This window comes from Psammomys obesus, unplaced genomic scaffold (assembly GCF_907164565.1).
Source record: "Psammomys obesus unplaced genomic scaffold, mPsaObe1.curated_primary_1811, whole genome shotgun sequence".
Lineage (NCBI taxonomy): Eukaryota > Metazoa > Chordata > Mammalia > Rodentia > Muridae > Psammomys > Psammomys obesus.
Genome location: NW_026593286.1, coordinates 3,875,820 through 3,897,215, shown reverse-complemented (window position 1 = coordinate 3,897,215; position 21,396 = coordinate 3,875,820). Strand labels below are relative to the sequence as shown.

General features: G+C 48.8%; 1 protein-coding gene across 6 annotated transcripts in view; it reads left to right on the top strand.

Annotated features, from left to right (window-relative positions):
• The window catches only part of Agap1 (ArfGAP with GTPase domain, ankyrin repeat and PH domain 1), a 431,455-nt gene that overhangs the window by 308,878 nt on the left and 101,181 nt on the right, over positions 1-21,396 (top strand). For all 6 annotated transcript variants that reach the window (XM_055616997.1, XM_055616996.1, XM_055616995.1 and 3 more), the window contains one exon: positions 12,898-13,059. In XM_055616997.1, coding sequence (XP_055472972.1) covers positions 12,898-13,059 — 162 coding nt within the window. The remainder of the gene's footprint in view (positions 1-12,897; positions 13,060-21,396) is intronic.

Here is a 21,396-nt window from a genome sequence, read left to right as displayed (position 1 = left end):
GTTTTTGTATTTGTTTTCTTCATTTTCCTCTGCTACCCATAAAATAAGAACCAAATATAATAAGTTATTGCAGTGGCCTAAATCCCCCTGGAGGAACCAGGAAAAGCTGGCTTCTGCTGGCCCTAGTGTGTGGATTATTCGTTGAGTACCTGAACTGTGATTCAGGGTCTCTGTTCCTGAAGGATGGAAAGTTCTGCATCTGGGAAAGAAAAGATAATGAGGTCTTTGGCCAAAAGAAGGTGTCCTGGGGCCTGGAACTAGGAAAGGCTGCAGCTGAGTGAGAGCACTTGCCTCCGTGCAGGTGAGGCCCTGGGTCCAGTCCCCACTACTGAGGACCTGGATGAAAGAATGACACCTGTTTTCTCCTCTTCTGTAGCCATGATTCAATTGAGGAGACACTCAAAATAGCCTTGAAGCTGTTCCTTGGGGGAGGGAGGTGTTGTGCTAGGAAGAGCCTCCCTGGCTGTGTGAGCACCTCCGTTGGCCCTCTCACTGCTGTGATTAAACACGTGTCAAAAGCAGCCTAAGGAAGAAAGGGCTTATTTTGGCTCACAGCTCTGGGTTAGAGGCCATCATGGCGGGGAAGACAAGGTGGCAGGAGCAGGAGGCAGCTGGTCGCATCGCAGGAGAGGGAGGAAGCAGAGACAGGGCTGCTTGGTTGCTTCTGACACCGTCCAGGACCCTCCACCCATGGAGCAATGCTGTCCACAACTAGGGTGTATCTTCCCAGCTCAGCCTAACCTAGAAACAGTATGACAGGCGTGGTCAGAGGTCTGTCTCTTGGGCGGTTCTAAATCGCGTCAGTGTGGCAATCTTAACCATCACCGTGAAGGTCTGTGTTGGAGTCTGGGAATGTGGACGGCAGGGTGCGCAGCTGCGTCTGCTCTAGGTTGTTGTCCTGGTGCGCCTGGGTACATCTGGAGAGACTCTGCTGGTGCTCGCCCAGGTTACTCACTCGGAGCTTTCTCACCTGGTGGTAACTGAGGCCCCTCCTGCTCAGCAGGACCCTGGGAGGGCCAACCTAGCCGGTGTAGGCAGGTATGAATAGTGAGAGAGAAAAGTGGGCACTCGTCTGAAGCCTTGTGCAAGAGCGGGGTGCAGAGGAGGGTAGGTGCAGCCTAGGAATAGAAACAGGGTGCGGCGTGCACAAGCAGGTGGAAGGGGGTCCTCCCAAGCCGGGGAGGCTTCAGGTGGTTGATGCTTTTAACCGCGCCCTGGAGGCTCAAAGGCAGCCGTAAGGGAGAGGAATGGGAATGAGGTGTGCTTTGATAGATAGCCATCGCAGATCCCGCCTCCGCTGCACCCACTCCTGACCCTGCTGCCAGCCCCAGCAGGCTGAAGCTTTTGCTTAAGGAAAAAGAAGGAAATGTCAGTTATTATGTTTTGGAACACAACCTTATCTTTTTGTTTGATTTTAAAGCAGTTTTCCCAAAGATCAGCCATCAGGTCTGAGTGAAGTGTATTGACAAAATTTTACCCATGATGAAGAAAACTCTTTAAACCCTAAAAACTCTGACCCTGCTTCTTGGAAAACTTTGATGGATCTATGTATCTGTCTTTCTTCCTTTCTCTTTCTTTCTTTCCTTCTTTCCTCCCATCCTTCCTTTCTTCCTTCCTTCTTTTCCTTCCTTCTCTCTGTCTCTGTCTCTGTCTCTGTCTCTCTTTTCCTAGAACAAAGCCCAGATTCCAAAATCAGTGTTAGGAATATTATGATGAGGTTTATTGGAACAAGTAAAGTCCATTCTTTGAGTGGTCTAACATGAAAACTAATTGTTCTTTGCCTGAAATGAGAGTAACCTTAGTTTTCTTTCCTGAACAAAAATAATCAGGGAGGCAGAGGCAGATGGATCGCTGTAAGTTCAAGGCCAGCCTGGTCTGCACAGCAATTCCAGGACAGCCAAGGTACACAGGGAAACCCTGTCTTGGAAAAAAGAAAAAGAAGGAAAAAAAAAAAAAAAAGGAATCAAATCCAAAACACTGTACATGGCCAGCGAGCCCTCGGCCACTGCACTGCGCCCCACCACAGTTTTGGTTTTAAACGCTAGTGTCAGTTTTCAGGACTGTCTTCCGATTGTTTTTTAGATTTATTTTTATTTTTTATGTGTAGTTGTATATTTTGCCTCACATGTGCAAGAGCTCATGGAGGCCAGGAGAGGGAGTCAGATAGATCCCTTGGAGCTAGAGTTAGAGGATGTTGTGAGCTGCACCAAATGGGTGCTAGGACCCTAACTCATGTTCTCGGGAAGAGCAGGAAGTGTTCTTAATTCCTGAGCCATCTCTTCCGACTCCCTGTGGATCCTCATTGCTTATTTTGGGGTGAGAAAGACAATAGGACGCACCTGTCTGATGTTACTGAATCGTTTCAGAGGCCTGTGCTTCATTCAGCAGCTCAGAGGTAGAGGTGCCCATCTTCTCACGTGTTCCATGTTGGCCACATGTGATGTCAGCGGCCAGCCCATCAGGTGACCATGTCAGCATTAACACAACAGACTGTTGTGCACAGCGAGCCTCCTGCCCCCATCTCCACGCCTCTTCATTCCAGCGTGCCTGCCTCTGCAGCATCAGAGTCAGCCAGTCATGGGCTCACTGGCTGTTCCTTTGGGCTCCAAGCCCATGTGAAGAAAAAGGGGTCATCGAAGAAGTCTCCACCTGCCCTTTCTTAGTTTCATAGAACAAACACCCAAAACGTAGGCATGGTGCTTTAAGTATCCCTTTATCAGAATTGCTGGTATCGTTCGAAGATCGTACGTGTTGAAAGCAGACATCTTGCCAAGTGATACAAACAACGGTGCTGTAAAGAGCTCTGTATCTGTGGATCGCCCCGTCACAGTGAGAGTCAGGATTGCATTGTTATGTGAGGGGTTTGCATGGCAGAATTTTCCATTTATTTGTTCAGAGTGGATCTCACTGTGGCACGGACTAGAACCCATCGTCCTCCCTCACCCCGACTCAGTTTCCTTGTGATTACAGGCACATGACAGTTCATGTCGTTTTTGGTTTTGTTTTGTAAAGCATAATGTCATTTGGTTTTATTCCACTAGCTTTCCCAGGCCCAAGATAGAGCTGCCCTGCACGTGTGTGTATACACGTGGGGGACAGGCATGGGCACAGGGTATCCTTGTTAAATCAGGAATTCTCTGATGTTTCCACAAATACCCTTCCTGAGTGTCATCAATGCTGTGGTCCTCTGAGGCTGAGCCTCACCTGCCTTGTCACCTGACCCACCCACCCCTGTTGCTGCAGCTACAGGGCTTCTGTTCAGGGTCACTGTAGATTAATTCCCAGAGGAACCAGAACCTTCAAAGCATTCCCCCGTGAGCAGAGAATGAAGGGCAGGGGTGTCCCATCCCACTGGTAACCGCCATGGCTTGACTGGGGTGATTGTCAGAGCCCAGGTGTGGCACATAGGCTGGGGAGCGGAGATCCCGTTTTAAGTGGCCAGGCCTTCCTTTTGAGGCACCGGACACCGTGATGTTGTCTCTGTCTTCTGTGTCTGCTCAATGCCACCCACCCTCAGCAAAGGCTGGGGAACTGTGAGGCTCCCTCTCCACAACCCACCCACCTGCCTCCTGTTTAGGAACCGCACAGGAGGTTTGCACACCTCACAGATGTTTACAAGGTGATAGTTCCGTGAGTATGGGCAAGGAGAGGCTGGATTTTCCAAATCAGCATTTGACTTCATCTTTTTTAAAATAGCCCGGTGTTTTTCCACAGTTAGCTTCAAATATAACAAAAGGTTACATGTAACCCCGAAGGGAAAATAAGTTATAATTTATCATCATAATATGTTGGCAATTTATTCTTCATATTGCTCCAGCTGTACAGACATGGAGGCAGATCTATCAACTGGTAGTTAGAAGCCCTGGGTTTTAGGCTCACTTGTGAGTCTACTACATTTGGGCACACTGGGTATCTGTTTCTCCTGTAGTCAAAGAAAAGGATTTGTTCCTCGTGCTGCACTCATCTTGTTTTGCAGACTGTGTGTGTGTGTGTGTGTGTGTGTGTGTGTGTGTGTGTGTGTGTGTGTTCATGTATATAGGCACACATGTGTGAAGGCTGGGGTCAGAGTTGACCATTCTCCACCACTCTCTCACTGGCACTGCCCTGGCCCATGAGCTCAGGTAATCCTCCTGCCTCTGAATCCCCAGTGCTGAGATTACAGACCTGTACCATCACACTTAGTTCATACATAAGGACTGGGGATCTGAACTCAGGTCCTCACGCTTCAAGGCGGGCCACTTTATTGGCTGAGCCAGCTCAGCAGACCCTGCTATATCTCATTTCGTTTTTTATTAAGCATCTGTTGAGTGCCTGATGTCTCTGTATAGTAGTCACATTAAATAATACCAAAAGTAAAGGAGAGGGTCTGGGGACATTGCTCAGTGGTGAAGGGCACTGCTTGCTTTTCCAGAGAACACAGGTTCAGTTCCCACCACCCATCTCTTAAGTCCAGCTCCAGGGGAGTTGACACCCCTCTGCTGACCTCCTCAGGCACCAGGCACACTTGTGGTACACAGACACACATACAGACAGAACACCCATATACATAAAATAAATTTATGTGAAAACACAGAGGGACTAAGGAAACACCAATACAGAAGAGACAACTCCAGAAGGCTGAGGCCAAGACAGAATTGAAGAGGAGTGGCTCCTTTCCCCATGGCTACTGGAACTGAGGCTCTGCCTGTGGTCTGTGACTCATACAGCTTTAATCCTGACATTTCTGAAAGTAAATTGCCCAAGAACCTTTCCAGGAGTTACCAAGACTTTTCCCAAGAAATAAACACTTTTTAGTATAAGCAATGTCTGTTTGTTGACAGCTCTGGCTGGGACATCTTGAGGTCAACTCTGCTGGATGGCGGTTGTTGGGGAAAGCTGTCTACCTGTGTGGCACAGTTTTCAGGACGAGGGCAGCACTGTGCTGTTGTCACCCCTCAGGGTCCGTCCCAGGTCTCCCAGCCTCAGGCTTTGGTTCGGTAGACAGCGGTCACTGCCGTCTTTCTAACTCAGGATGTGTGTGGATTATACTGTTGTCCAGAATCTCTGCACTGCGGGCTAGAGGTCCTATTTTATTTGCTCTGGGTATTGTGGCCTCTTGCAGAGCCTAACTGGTGAGAGAGTGAGTCTGTCTGTCCATCCATCCATCTGGTACCTCACTAGCCACATTGCAGAAAGGAAAGTCCGTGTGTTACTATTTGTTCCAGTGTGAGGAGGGGGAGGGGGAGTTCCTTCTGGCCCAGGCAGAGAAGAGAGCAGGGGGGTGAGGCTGGTAAGAAATTAAACTATGTGTTGTAACCACAGAAGCGTAGCCCAGGGCCGGGCTGGATTTTGAACTGCCTCTCTTACTGCCCTTATTTTGGAACCATGTCACGTGACAGCCTGACTGTCCCCAGAGATCATTGGTGGGGAAGGCTCTGGGCTTCTGTAAACGGTTTAGTAGTGTGCATCTAAAATATATAAGAATATATTTTCATAGACTCCTTTCTTAACGGCTGCCCTAATGTTTAAGTATACAAAAGTTTTTGATTCATGACTTAAAAAAAAAAGATGGAGCCCATCTAAGCCGTGAGAAATAATCATGCCAACCAAGGCCCGTGCTCTATAAAAGTAAAAAAGAGAATGAATCCGGTTCCTTATGTTCAAATGACTTAATCCTGACTTGTTGGGATGAAATGTCAAAATCAGCTTGAGTCCTTTTAAGCCTGTTTCGGTATGCCAGGTCCATGCAAAGCTGAAGCACCACCGCCACCAGAAGGTGGGAGGTTAAGGGGCGGGGCCATAAGGGAGCAGCTACTTCAGTGTAATTTGCATATTTGGCAAGTTACACGTGTATTTTGCACAGAACTAGACCGTGGTCCTCTTCAGGACCCTGGACAGAGACACTTGGGACCTGGCCTGGTAACACTGGCCCTCTTTCAGCAACAGCTGGGAATACCACGTCTTTACTCCTTGTGACTTTTTATAGAAACAGCTTAGTTTCCAAAAGGGAGTGGAATCGTGCTATCAAAGAGCAATCATACCTCTAATTGACTTCTGGAGTTTTTCTCCTGGTAGATAGGCCTGGTCTCTCCCCAGCTGGCTCAGCCGGGGCAGCCCTCCGTGGGAGACAGACTCTTTGTAATTTAGCAGCTGTAAGCACCAAACTTGAAAAATGGTTGTGGCTGATTATGTAAAAAGAGATGAGGCTGGAAGGGAATGGAAATCTCTTGAAATGATTTCATTTCCACTTCCCAGCCCTGCTCAGCCTGCCTTTACGTCTTTCCAAGTACACTAGATTAATTTAAACTTTGTGCAGCTTTGCATTCAGCTAAAAATCAACTAGAGAACAGTTTGATTTTTGACCCTTAAACATCAAATCCTGACTGACATAGTCAGTTGCTTTCCTCCATGTCACAGGCCTACCTCAGCCTCCTCTGGTATGCTGTATCCCCTGATCACTGTATGGTCCTCTGAAATCAGGGGGTGCCCTTTGGTGCCCATCCATCCTTATACTGAGGGTACGTTCTCCCAAAACCTCTGGTTATGAATAAGAACCAAGAGAAACCCGGAAACGCACAGAGTGAAACAGTGCGCTGTGGTTGGGCTGTGACACAGGGAAGCAGGAGATGGAGGCTCTTACGACAGATACGCTGCCGCCAGCAGCAGCAGCCATCGGTCGTCTGCCTGTGTGTGGAGCCGCAGCCGGGCAAGTGGTTCCAGGGAGAGCAGCCCAGTCGTATGACCGAGGACTGGTGCTGGCCTTTGCCTTCTGTTCCCAAGGATCCCCCAAACTGCTTGGGGACCCCCAGCTCATACTCCCTCCCCCATCTCGCTACACTGCAAAGTGGATTTTTTTCATCCTTTCTTATTTAATTGCTTTGTAGTTACACAATGACCTTTCCATTTTTTTTCTTAAAGTCTACTTTTTCTTAGGTGAAATTCATATAACATACTTCACTCATTTGAAGTGTAACCTAATAGTTTCTGGCGTAGCCACAGGTCTCTGCAACCTTTCCCAGGTCGACTTTGGGACCTTTTCATTACCTGAGAAGAGAAACCCTGGACCCTAAAGTTTGTGCTTTGCTAAAGGGCGTTATAAACATATTTGGTAATGAGAGCTTCATCTAGCTGTCGGTCAGCTCTCTTAAAATCCAACTTCCTCTGCAGAGCCCGAGGTGTAATTGAAAGTGGCCAGGCAAGAAATTCTTCTCCCCTGGACCCTCTTTCCAAGCTGGCTCCTCCTATTGTGCGCCTTCCCTCCCCGTTTTTTGTAACTCCATCTGACACTGTGTTGTCTTTTCCTTTCCCCCAACACCTGTCATCTTCCTCGCCCCCCGCCGTGTCCCGCTGCCCCTTCTGACATTGTGTACCCCTGCGCGCGCGGCAAAGGGAAGCACACAATAATGGCAGTCTCTGAAACATCTTCAGAGATGGGAGTGAAGTCAGCCTCCTCCCGCTGAAAGCTCCCTCAAAAGCTCCGTGCTCAGGGCGAGGGTTTGAACTTCACTTCACACTCACCTTTCAACAGGGACCCGGGATGTTGTGATTTCTTCCAATGGCAAAGGTGGCCTCTCCTTTATTTACCCGCCGACACATCCCTCTGAGCCTCAGAAGCGACAGAGCCCCTATTAAAGATCCAAATGAGTCTCCCATTGTTGACCTTGGATCAAAGCAAGTGGCCTTTAATTTTCTACTTCCCACAATGACTTGCTGTTGAGTTTGTAGAAGGCCTTAGCCCTCAGCGGATTCCCCCTGGCAGTGCCAAATGGCTCCGTCTTTGAAAATCCTGAATTCTTTTAATACAGGGGGGAAAAAAACCTAAAAGATTTTAGCAATGTGTTGTTCCTAACAGCCAAAGAAGTTAAGTGGAGGCGCCTGCAGACACTGAAGCGCCATCAGTGCCCGCGTGTGCATGCCACCCTCGGCCCTTCCTCTCCTGTCCTTCATCTGTCCTCCTTTTTGTTCTTGGAAACTCGGTTCTTAGGAACACGTGGTTTAAAGCATTTTGTATACTTGTGGGTGGTGGCCAGATACTCCTCTGGATTATGGTAACTCTTAGGAGCAACTTCCCATCCCGTCTCCAAACCACAGCTCTGTGGAATGTCCCCCAGGGAGCCCTCAGCCTTCGTACCCTCTGAAGTCAACTCTGGGGGCTTTGGAGGACCCAGGGCAGGTGTGACTCGGCACTCACATGTGAGAAATGGTGGCAAGAGTGATCCTAGAAGAGCTTAGGTGTTCCCAACAGACACATTCTGACTCCCTGCCCGCAGAGGCAGGAGGTACAGGAGGGAGAAGCTGGCACCCTGTCTGTGGAAATGCCCTCCGTGCACCTGGCACAGGCACTTCCCAAGATGAGCCCCCACAACAGTCCATTGAGATGGGCACAGCTAATGATCGGCTGGGCAGATAATCGGAGGAGAGTTAATTGTGAGGTTCGATATAGCATCTTGTCGGCAGAGATAAGTTGTCACGTTTTCCACTTGAGCTGAAACTAAATGATTGTAAAATAAGTTATGAGTGTCCTTGGGCCTGTCTGCCGGAATGATAGCTAAGAATACATTCCTGGCCCATCAGTCTCGAGCAGGCTGCTTGATATTTATGCGAGTGGAATGTTATTTTATTCTCCCTCCGGTCATGCTTGTCAGCTCCCCGAGTGAAAAGTGAAAGTGCTTCTTTGACTCATACTTCACATGCTGGAGCTCGAGAGCCGCAGACTGTGGTCGTTATTGCTCACGTTATATATTTTGGGGGGTATGTGTTGAACATTGACGCCCGATTGGGAAGAACTAATGGCCAACATTGAACACTTAGGATGGGCCAGCCCTTCCTGGCTCAACAGCCCACCTCTGGGGGATCCCTACACCAAAGCAGATTCAAACAGGAAGTAATGAGGCACCGTGTTGTTGTTGTTGTGTCTTTTTTTATTATTATTATTATTATTATTATTATTATTATTATTATTATTATTACCTTGCTTCACTTTGCTTCTCTTTTTTATTTAACACCATAGACAGGAGTCTCCTGTCATACTACCTGGTAATTGATACAAACTGAAATGTGTTCTTCTTAGGCAGTCTGGAGAAGTGGTGGGCTCTGAGGGTGGGGCTGAGGGACATCTTGTCAGGCTTGAGGAGCAATGGGGAGTGAGGAGGCTCAGTATAGAAAACTCACACACTGTGACTGCTCGTATTTTAGACCAGGGGGGATATTAAACAGTTCCTGGGTATTCTCGGGATCTGAGGATCATGGCATAAATACTTACGCTGCAGGTGCCTGTGTGCAGAATCTAAGTAACGAGAAACCCATCACCACATCCATGATGCTGCTGTCAGTCTGGCCCATGCAGGTCTCAAGGCAAGGCCACATTCCGCCTCCTGTCTGTCTCCTGTGACCGAGGGATTTGCTCCCCCTCTGATACCCATCATTCTTCACCATTCAGTCATCATCTCTGCACAGGCCGCCCAGCCAGGCCTGGCTGCAGGTCTGTTTTCTGTCACAGCATGCCTGGCCTAGCATCTAGTCCCTCAGGTGGCTATGTGCCTTGGTCTCCCCTTAGCCCAGTGAAGAGGCCAAACTCCTGGAGGCTACCACATAAATGCCTGCCCTACTGGTACAAAAGGAAAGCTGGATGGCGGTAGATTCCAGGCTCTGAGCCATAGTGTTTAGACAGTGGCACACGTAGAAAACACAGGTAGACCGGTAGGAGGACTTTGCCTTCTCTTTTGGCCCCACCTGCAAAGTTATCTCGTGCTTCCCATCGCCGTGTGGCAAGGTCTTGAGCCCCATTGATCCCAGGGCACACAGCATTGGCTGAGTCACTCCTTTCCTCGAATCAGAATACATGTAAAGGACTCACAAGTGTTGGGGTTGCTTTCTGCCTCACTGGTCAGACCCAGAAGCACTTCCATGTCTTCCAGAGCGTAAGACAACTCCTGCATTTTTTCTGACCATACCCTCCTCGTGACGCAGTAACACCTCTGTCTTCCTGTTAGTCTCAATCGCTGACCCTAAGTGTCACGGTCCTTGTATGTGGATGAGTCCTCTTTCCTCCCTCTGTGTATCTGTGGGGTTGGCGTGTCTGCTGTAGATGAGGCCCCTTCAGCCTTCTGTGCTCCAGTGGTAGGGCCCAAGAAAACAGTCTTTGATTGAAGGCATCAAGCAAGAAATTATCAGATAGGCATTCTTTTCAGGTCTTAGAAATTGGCTCCATGGGGACAGGGTTCTACCCTCTATTCTGTGACAGCCGCTGTCTCACAGAGCATGCTCGGTAAGTGTAGGCTTGGTGTAAGGGAAATTCTTTCTCACTGTCAATAGATCCCATTCATGGCTGTAGCTGTTCACCTAAAAATAGCTGCTAGACACTGGGAAACTTGCAGGATGGTGGTGGACACAAAAGCAAGCCTGTGGTGAGTTTTTAAGGATATGGCAGAGTTGGTTGCACTCCGCTGCTCCATTGAGGACCACAAGTTCCCTCCCAGCTGGGCCAGCACCTCGGGCAGTCAGTCCTTCGGTAAAGCCAGCAAGTGCAGCCAGAATTCCCCATGGCTGCTGCCCTGTTGACGATAGAAAATGCAGACTCTACATCCATGAAGCTGACCTCATAGCCAGCCAGTGATACTCCTGTGAGAGACACTTGTCTCCTCATGGAGAAAGCCAAGCTACTGCGACAGAGAAGGGCAGGTGCTGTGGGTGGGTCCCTCACCTCCTCGTGCTTTGTGGTTTCCTCCCTACCTTTCTGTGCAGGCCTCACTGTGCCTTCCCACCTGAGGAGGCACGAACAAACCACAGCAGATGCAGGAGAGACAGACACTTCCTCTAGAAGCCTGTCCACGGAAGGGGCCCCTGTCCAGAGCACTGGTGAGGACAGCTGTGGCTAGCAGTAAGGAGGAAGGCGTTAGTGAACGTTGCTTCAGAGAACAGCAGAAATGATGTAGTGAATGGGAGTGGGGGCAAGATGGTGTAGACGAGAGAGAGTGGTGGAATTGTTAGACACATGTGGAAGTCTGTCCCATCTGCCATGTAGTTCATGCGTGTGCTCACAGAGAGGTGTTGGTGTATGGACAGTAAAAGGTAGTTTAATTACAATGCCATACACACACACACACACACACACACACACACACACATGCACGCACTCACGCTGGGCATTCCAGAACACTGCGGGGAAGAGAAGCTTCAGTGCCCTGAAGCGCTCTGGTTAGCTCTAGACCACTAACAGCCCCAGTGTAGAGTGTCTACAGACAGACCCTGGCAGTAGAAATGTAATGTGGAAGCTTAGGAGAAGGAATTTCTGCTACAGTCCCAGGGGCCACAGGACTGAGGCTACAGGACGGTGCAACAGCCAAGCTGATTCCGTGGAAAGGTCTTTGGGTAATAACAGTGAGTGGCTTTGCCTCCCTGCCTGACAAGTGAGTCCCGTAGGGACAGGATGGGTGTCCGTCAGTGGGCCTGCTGGGTCAGAGGGGCTATTTCTTGAAATCTGTGCATGAAATATTTAAACGGAGCAAAGTGCTCAATGACAAGATTTGGACAGCATACAGAAGGGGAGCTTCAGGGCGGAGTCCAACCTCTCCCAGGAAGTAGATGGGGGCTTTGGAAAAACAGGCTGTTTGTGGGAATGTTTTGTTTGTTGTTTTGGTAGTGGTTTTTTGTTTGGTTTGGGTTTTTTTGGTTGGCTGGCTGTCTGCTTGGTTGATTGGTTGGTTGGCTGGCTGATTGGTTGGTTGGCTGGCTGGCTGGCTGGTTGATTGGTTGGGTTTTGGTGTTTTGGTGAGCCTGGGTCTTACTATGTAGACCAGTCTGTCCTGGAACTCTCAGATTTGCCTGCTTTGCCTTTGCCTCCTGAGTGCTGGGATTAAAGGTGTGTGCCACCATGCCCCATTTAAATTCACTACCACCACTGAAGCTTGCCTGCAAAAAAAACAAAACAAAACAAAACAAAAAAAACAAAAAAAAAAAACAGGCTGGAGTCCAAATCACACAGGGAGGGGAGCTGGGTGCCTGAGCTGGAAAGCCTGGAGCCTGGTAGAAGTGGAAGGGTGAGAGCGCCCAGGGACGGACAGAAGGTGGCGGGCACCGTGCAGCGCTGCGTACGTGGCAACACAGTCTTGGCACGGATTCTCAGTGGTAGATCCCAGCTCCTGGAGGGTGGTGGTATTCAGAAAGCAGGCGAGAGTGAATAGGAGCCAGTGCAGGCCTGGGAGTTACAAGACTGCTGGCTGCTGACAAAAGGACTCTGAGAACAGTGGGGGGTGCAGCACCCACCCTCGGCCCTGCTCGTGTACTGTTCCGCCCTCGCACTGTCTCTCACCCCAGTCTGCCAGCACCACTCTTCTTTTCAGTATAGAGATAAAGTACATAATAAATTGTTTTATTTGTAGTAAATTACCGTATGTGCCCATTGGCTTTATTGTGCTTTAATAAGCCTCTCTGAGGAGTTTGAGGGGCTCTTCAGCCTGCAGCTACATGATGTTGACTTGGAGACGCCCCTGCAGGCTGTTGGTGAGTGCTGGCATGCTGTACTACCTATCACTGATTACAAAGTGAAGCCACAGACACTGCTGCAGGGAGAAGAAAATCAGGAATTGTTCATCCTGTGTGTGCAGTCTCACACCCACTTAGGACAGGTGCCAGTACCTCACTCCTGGCGCCTCAGGGTCAGTAAGGGAAGGAAAGAAACGCTCCCAGCTCTCCCTGATGCCGGCCTGTGAGCCTGGGATTCTAGGAGGCGGGTTGTGCAGAGGGAAGTACGCGTGTCGAAAGTGTCTCCCCCACAGCCACCTGCTCGTGCGGGGGTCTCAGGAAAGGCCTCGTGTGTCACGCTGGAGGACATTGCTTGGGTAGCTTCTGCCTCCTTTCCTTTGCTCTTTGCTCCAAGCTCACCTTTGCGTTCTTTTGCCTTTTCCGGTTCGGCCACAGACACGGGGCTGGGTGACTCCGTGTGTTCCAGCCCAAGTATCTCCAGCAGCACCAGCCCCAAGCTTGACCCGCCCCCCTCCCCCCACGCCAACAGAAAGAAGCACCGGAGGAAGAAAAGTACCAGCAACTTCAAGGCTGATGGGCTCTCGGGCACTGCTGAAGGTAAGGTGCCCCGGGCTCCCAGGGTGAGCGCCTACAATGTAGAAAAGGCTTGTAAAGTCCTCTCTCTGTCTACCATATGGTCAGATGTGGGCTTTCTAAAGTGGTTCCTGCTACTGGAGTTAGATGTTTTTATTCCACACATACATGTGAAGATATGTGTGTGTGCGCGCGCATACACACACACACATGCCACACACACAAATGAGAGGTATGAATGCAACTAACTGCAGAAATACTCAAAAGAAAACCAAACTTTCAAAACGTTGTTATATGAACACCAAGTCTTGTTAGTGAGATGGACAAAAGCAGAGTTCTGTTGTGAGCAAAGGTTTCCACTTAGAAACTACCTTGTTACCCAGATCCTTTCTCTTTCCATCTGTAGAGCTTTTTCCTGAATATTCCCCCAGTTAGAGTGTTCAGAACTGTGGAATGCAAGATGCTACTCCCAGTGGAGAAAGTGGCTTTGCGAGCCCACGGCACATTTGTGAGGTGGGCAGTGTTGTCTTTGGTGTCATGAGGAGGCTGAGAGCCTTGCAGTTTGGGATTCCCTGTGGAGCCCAAAGCTCCTCCCCTTCACCAAGGTTCATCTGGTTTTGTCTCCTGCAGCTTCGTGCTGGCAAGGTTAGACATGGAAGACCAGTTTTCTTATTTGGGGTTAAGTAAGGACATTGTGCCATGTCAGCAACCATGGACAGCAGCAGTGAAAGGTGTAGGCATCGAGCTAGATGCCACCACTCTTCCCACTAGATAAGGTTCTACACAAATGCTGAGAATTATTGAGACCTCATCAAGAGCCACCAGCCAGCTGCTGTCAGCTCCAACCTGCTCCAAGGAGACATTGGGACGAGGTATGGTATCATTGCTACCTGTCCCAACCTCTGGCCTGGGATCCCAAGCAAGATTTTTCCTAGCGAGTGTCTTAAAGTGCATGTCATGTAACAGATAAGTGTCTCAGAGCGTGTCACAAGTTTCCAGTTGGTGTTTGTTCTTAATGTCGTAACACAACTGATGGTCCGCCCCCTCTACAGCTGCTTACATGCATTTCAGTTACCCACACGTGATCTGTACGTAAACACTGCAAGATCAAGCCAGCAGGACCACATTCAGCCAATGGGGAGTTGGAAGGAATGTTTCCACATTCCTTTGCTGACTTTCTAAGCTCACAGGCATCTGCAGGTGCTATGGAGTAGTGTACCATCAAGCTGGGACAGAGTGGATGTGTTCCAGCAGACAGAAAGACAGCAGCTTTGAAGGGTAGCTCTGTTAGTGCTTACCTTCCAAACACAGGGACCTGACTTTGAGCCCCCCCCAGAGCACACCTAAGCCAGCCAAGCATGATGGGTATGTATCTGCATTCCTAGCACCAAGGAGGTGGAGATGGGCAGATCTCTGGAACTCACTGGCTGGCCAACCTACTCCACCAAGTTCCAAGCCAGTGAGAGACCCTGCTTCCAACCCTTTCTCCCCCCCCACACCACCCCAAAAAAAAGGTATACAGTGCTTGAGGAATGAAGCCCAGAGTTGTCCTGTGCCCTCCACATCACAACAGTGTCTCAAGAGAGGATGGATGAGTGGGCAGCACACGTCCGGAAGTTTCAAATGGGTCTGCTGGGACAGCCCACAGTTCACTGACAGTTTCCAATAGAAAGTGAGATCTAATAAAGTCATCTGTGTCATTTTCCCCAGGAAAATGTCAACCTGCCCCACTGCCAGTGTGTCGTTTTCATGAGGCCTTTATTCTGCTAGCCTAAAGCAATGTCTTCCCCACATTTTAACTTTTTTTTTTGTTTTTGTTTTGAGTCTGGGTCTCACTGGGAGCCTCACCTAGCCTTAAGCTCGCTATCCTCCTGCCTCAGCCTCAGCAGAATGTGCACATCACACAGTGTGTACATCTGGAGTGAGATTGTGTGTTATTATCCTACCACTGAAGCAACACTTGTAATTGTCGGGACTATTTATTCCTTAAATAACAGTTGTGTGAAGTCTAGCAAGCACGTTGACAGCCCTGTTGAGTTGTGAACCTCTGTTTCTGGGGACTGGAGAGATGGCTCAGTGGTTAAGAAGCACTCTCTGCTCTTCCAGAGGACCCAAGTTCAGTTCTTAGCACCCACATGGCAGCTCACAACTGTCTGCAACTCTAGTTCTAGGGCCTCTGACAACCTCACATAGAAATACATGAAGTCAAAGCAGCAGTGCACATAAAATAAAAATAAATCCTTTTTAAAAAAGAAATGTTTCCTATTTCTCCTGCACAGCACTTACTACTGTTCCCTCGGGCACCCTCTGCTCATGGCCTCCTGTTTCGTCACTGCGATCTTAGACACAGACAGGGCCTCAGCACAGGGCTTCTTAACCTTTTCTGAGACCCATTTCCACTTGAAAAAGTTTTTTTGTGGTCCCAGGTAAAGAAATACAAAATAGGTTTTCAGATCTATGTAATGATTTTTGCAGATATATAACCTCTACCATTCATTAAAGACAAAAGTGGGGCTGCAGAGATGGCCTAGTGGCTAAGAGCACCTGCCGTTCTTCCAGGGGACCAGAGTTCAGTTCCCAGCACCCATGTTTGATGACTAGCGGCCACCTGCAGCACCGGCTCCAGGGGATCCAGTGGCCTTTCTGACCTCCAGGTCCACTAGCATATACATCTTTTTGGTGTGCAGGCATGTGTGTGTGCACACACAAGCATGTACACACACGTACACAAATCATTTTAGGAGACAAGCACATGACATGGATGCTTCTCTATTTTTGCATAAAGAATTATGCAAAATTCTGCTGGGTACCACAGGACATAGAGCATCTTCAACATTTTTCAGACTTGATCAATGTTTTGATTTTATAATCATCAGAGCTGGGAACACCACTTTGCATAAATATGTACTATAAAATAAGAGTGTGTGTAGGCTACTTCAGAAATTGTTGGCAATTCTGTCCCAAACCCAAGCCAAAATGCATTTACTGATTTTATTTTTAATGAAAGTTAAGTCAACTCCAGTGGAAGTCTTTAAAATCAAGCTTTCTAACAGTGCATTTCGGTGATAAACTAAGCGGATAGTGACACTCTGGAGAATGACTATATGAAAATACTAAAAGTCTCTGTTCTCTGTATCTCTGTTGTATTTTTATATATGAGCATAGTGTAAGTACTGTGTAAGTACTGCAGTCCCCAGTGGGTCATAGTCTGGGGTCATGGATCTACTGTGCAAGAGACTGAGCTGTAGAAGATAACTGGCAGGTAGTTGGTTACTCTGTTTGCCGTCCACCTACCCATGGTGGTAATACACAACTACCGTCAAACCTTTTAAGAGAATAAGAAAAATAAAATCCCATCATTAGCTAATTCTGTCTATAATCTTAGGGGGAAAGGTGATTGTGTGCTCAAGCTGGTCACTGTAGATTTAACAAAGGGACTTTGAAGCCAGGCGAAGGGTCCTAGAGAGGAAGTGAGGTAAGGTGCCAGAGCCCGCTGGCAGAGTGGAACAGTACCTGAGTGGGGACTGAGGACAAATCACACTACAATGGGATCAGCTTGAGAGGTCTGTTAGTCATGACTGAAGCAACTTGGGGTTTATTCCATGGTTATTTAGAGGCAAAGCAAAAACAAGTCACATTAATACAAAAAGAAAAGGCATGGAAATGCCTAACTTTTTTTTCCCAAAAGCTACTTCCCTATAGCGGATATGGTCCAAGGTCGCACAGATAAGCTTTTAGGAGTTTGGTGAAACTTCTTTTCTCTGTCAAGGTGAAGGCCAAGGTGAAAACATAACAAAGCAGCTTAACAAGCAGCTCTCCACAGTAGGAGGAAGGAGGTGTTCCTGGCAGATGCCCTTCCCCACAGAGACAGGTGCAGTCCAGCCATGGCAGCCAGAAGTCACCCAAGTACATTACCCACCTCTTCATCTCCTTCACCCTGTCCCCAGTATAAGTAGCCAGTAGGCCTGAGACTTGAAGCCGCTAGCCGCACAGCTGCTCCATGGGGCCTCTTGCACTGGCCTGAAGAAAGCAGCCCATAGTATGCTGTCTTTCACATACACCACAGAGCAGAAGCCACAGAGAGCTAAGGGGTGTGCTGTTCATTAATGGAGCCTCAGGATTCCCTGCATGTCCCCCTGAGTGTCCAACCCTAGCTGCATGGCCATGCTGTTCCTCAGGCTTCCTGGAATGTTTCCCTCCACAATTTCTGCAGTTAGAAACGCGGGCTGAAAGACTGTGTTGCTTTTTCACAAATAGTGCCCAGCAATCCTGACAGAAACAGCCACTGTAGTTCCCTTGCACTCAAGTCTTCCCTGGAGATGAATACCAGTGTAGTCTCCACCACAGAGCAGACGATGCCCTAACAAACTTAGTGTTGACACACGTGTGTGCAGATGCTGTGTTGAGACCTGTTGATTGTACGCTAACCTAAACGTTAATAATAAAATGAATCCAGAGCACATAGTAAGTTACAGGGCAGAGACTGTAACTTTAAATGTCTTTGTGGGTATTGGCGGCTCCAACATGGTAATTTGACAGTCAGATGTAGTGATTAACAGAGTGATTAACGGACTTTGGGAGATCAAGCCCCTACCTGGGTTCTTAATTAACTGTAGGGACCAATGGAGTCTTAAGATGTGGGCCCATGCAGTACCCACCTCCATCCCTTACCCTGCCCTGGGAAGGCTTGGAGGAGAGTGAGGCTAAGTCAAGACAGTGGACCTACCCTCCCCCATTGTGTGTCATTTCCTTTAACACATGTGTCCCTGAGTAACGTGGGAACATGCCCAAATGTCTCCATAACTTAGGCATGAACTACCGGCCATATCCATGATGGGCCTGGTCACCCTGACGGACAGGAGACTGAGCGCTGCTGTCAGCCTGGCCCGGCACCCACGTGTCAGGAGTCTCCCATGTCAGATCTGCTCTTGACACCTGCACAGCATATGGGACCTCTCCACAGCCTCCCCGCCCTGTCATGGTGCTACTCTTACTCAGCAAAAGTTAGCGTCCTGCGGTGATTCAGCTGCCGGAAGGAAATACAGGCTGGTCCTTTGTGATAAGCTTTTTCTCTATGGTTTCTTCTTCAAAAACACATAGAGTTTTTGTTTGGTTGGTTGGTTTGGTTTGGCTTCTTATTTCTGCTAACTAAAGCTTTGGGGTTGGGACCTTTGCCACTGGCGGCACAGGGGAGGCTGCCAGCCTCTCTTTTTTGCACCTGTTTCCACTCATGTCCATACAGTCCCACTCCCTGCGCCATCACCAACACTGACTGAAAATACTTGTGGTGTTCTGGATCTTCAGCTGAGTTGAGTTTGTTGAGGATAATTACGTACACTGAGAAAATTGGTTGTATCACTTAGGTCTGGTAATCATGGACCAGGGAGGAACCTAGAAAGGGTGGGGATAGAACTGAACCTTGTCATTGACAAATAGTCGTAAAGGGCGTTTGGCCTGTACGGTTGATGGAAGGTGACGTCAGGTGCTAGGTGGTCCTGAGATCGTGTCATCGGACCCTTGCATGGAAGCCTTACGGAGAAGACTTTGGGTTAGAAGGAAGCTGTAAGAAACAGATGGCACTAAGAGACAATGGTCCCAGCACTGCAGTGAGGTGCAGGGCTGGTCAGACCACAGGCGAGGACTACGGAAGAGCGCCATTACAATCTTCCGTGTCCTGGGACGGGGCTTACAGGTGTGTGCCTGGGAAAGCTTTGGGTGCTGAGGAGCTCCTAGGTCTCTTAACGACTCTACCGGGCATTGTCTTTGAATTTTGATTCCTTCTTAACTGTCATCCAACAGTTAGGTTATGTATCATTGCTGAAAGGAGATAGCGACCCGAGAGCTCTACCAGTGGCTCTGAGTCTGGTGGTCCTTGTTAGTTTTACAGCATTCATGCAAGTTTGCATCAGGTGCTAATTTCCTGTTTCCACGGTGAAAAGGCTGAAGGGAGAGAGGTTAAGTGGCTTTCTTGTCCAGGGTCATATTGCCTGTAGGTGACAGAACTGTCTCTTGATTTTCCGCCTTAGACTTTTCCCGTCAGGCGGAAAGCTAGGCTTTGAGGTGTGTGAAGTGGCTTTTGAATGTAGGAGTGGAGCATACTGAAAGGCCTCCTTGAATTTCTCAGATTCCACGGAAAGACACTGGCTTTCATAGAGGTCCACACGTCTAGAAGTTGTGTGGCAGAGATCTTTTTTTAAAAATGCAGGATCCGTCTCAATGTACCCAGTCTTATTATACAACAGGGTCTACAGAATTCCTGGTGTTGCGTGCCCCCCATTTCCCTCAGGTTCACGGTGCTTTGTGCAAAAGGTCTCAACGGGAATTTATTTCATCCTTCTCATCTCATTCCTTCGGTGCTTTCTGGGCCTTTACTGAACCATTGAGCGGTTGATCCTGAATGGCTATTAAAGGATTATCCTAGACAGGTAAGTCACCCACAAGCCTCTCTTTTACAGTAGAAAATGAGTTGCTCATCTCAGCTGCTCTCACCAAGCAATCAGAGGTGAGGCCCAAGATGTTGACAAATTTCATTAGCTCAAAGTTGCAAAGGTCACCTTCCACTTGGTTTTCCTTCACTCAGAGAAGACCCTGAAATTATGAATCTTCTCCCCCCCCCCCCCCATCAAATATTAAGCAACCACCATTCAGAAACACAATGGATTTGGCACCATTGGAGACACTAGGAATTAAAGTTCAGGTCTGCTCTGTCCCCAGGGAGTGGGAGCCTTACTGTGGCATAAACATGTACTATGAATGGTACTTCCCTAGGCTGACAAAGGGACACTCACACCCAGGCTAAGTGTGCCGGAAGCCTCATCTGGCCTATGAGGAACTCAGTTTGGGGTTTAGTACACACTGGTTCTCACTTAATAACACTTATAAAGAGATCACTTTTTCCTGTGCACTGGAGCCTGGGCACCTTGGGATAGGTGTCTTTGAGGCTTTGGAGGACCCTTTACAGAGGATGTAAAGAGCATGAGCACGGTTGCCTTCCCGCCGCCTGGGATTAGCAGCAAGTAACCTGCAGGCACACGGCGGCTCTTAGTTCCTCTCTGGCCATTCGGCTGTGTTGGTTGCCGTGTCCTTTTGGCTGTCAGTGGTAAGCTGGGGCCCTCCCTGACATCATGGTGGTCAGTGTGTTTCTTCTGTCAGAGTGTCGTCAGTTCTTGGATGTCTTATTACGGGGTGTGCACAGTTTGGAGAGCTGGTGTATACATCTGTGCTCCCGGCTACATGTGATTTGCAGTGTTGTGATGCTGCCAGGAGGGGAGGGAGTAGATTAGTGAGAGGCGCCCACCGGTCTTGCTGTCATTTGTCACTCCCCATTCTTCGCTCTCACCTGTCCTCTGCGTGTCTACTACTTGCTCTGATTTTGGCTTCTGCCCTGAAAGGAAGGGGATTGTGAAGTCTCCGTAGGATGGAGGCTGCATAGCTGGCAGGCATTTGCCTGCCATGAGATCCTGAACTTTCCCTAGGGCCTGTGTGTCTGTGTGTGTTGGGGTTGGGGATGTCCCAAGTCATTGAGATGTACAGAAAATGTCAAAAACCAAGAATCCCTCCATCTTCCCAAAGATAACACAGAAATGTAGTAGTTTTGACTCTGTGCCTAAGGCCGCCAGGCTCTGGTGGCATCTCAGCACCCTTGAGCTGTGGGTTCTAGGAGATCCAGGACCCTGACGCACTCGCTACCCACACACCAGATTAGCTTTCCAAAGAGAGTCCTCAGGCAGGCAGTCCAGATTCCCAGAGAACAAACCTGCTGAAACTGAGTAGGGCTGAGAGCTTGCTCCAGACGTTGACATTGTATGTTGGGCACAGTTGACTCGAAAGCCTTCCTGCAGGGTACAGTCCAGCCATCACAAACACACACAAGCTGTAAGCACTCTCAGATCCTTTGTGGAAGTCAGCAGGTTGGAAGTAAACAAAGATGAGTCGATTACAGCAGGGGAAGCCGGAACAGAAGATTCCCACCACGACAAACCTGCCAGTTGGAGAGGATTTTTGGTACTTTCCTAAGTCCACACAAACTTAACGGGGTTAGCTTCAGGACCATAAAAGTGCATTGAGCACCTACTGAATGCCAAGTGCTGTGGTTGATACTGTGTGGGACCTAGATGAGGGGTCCCTGCCCTGAACCAGAGAACAGTGATGGAGACAGTGGAAGACAATGGCTGGTGGCATGCCACTGGTACCCCAACATCCTAGTTGTCTGGGAGACTCCACAAAGGGACCGAGTATCCCCATTGCATTTGATAGGGCATGAAATGTCTACTCTCCTAAAATAGGGGAATTCAGTCAAGTGAAAATGAGATCAGTCCTAGGAAGTGGCTTTAGAATCTTTTCAGTGTCCTGAGGAGAGTG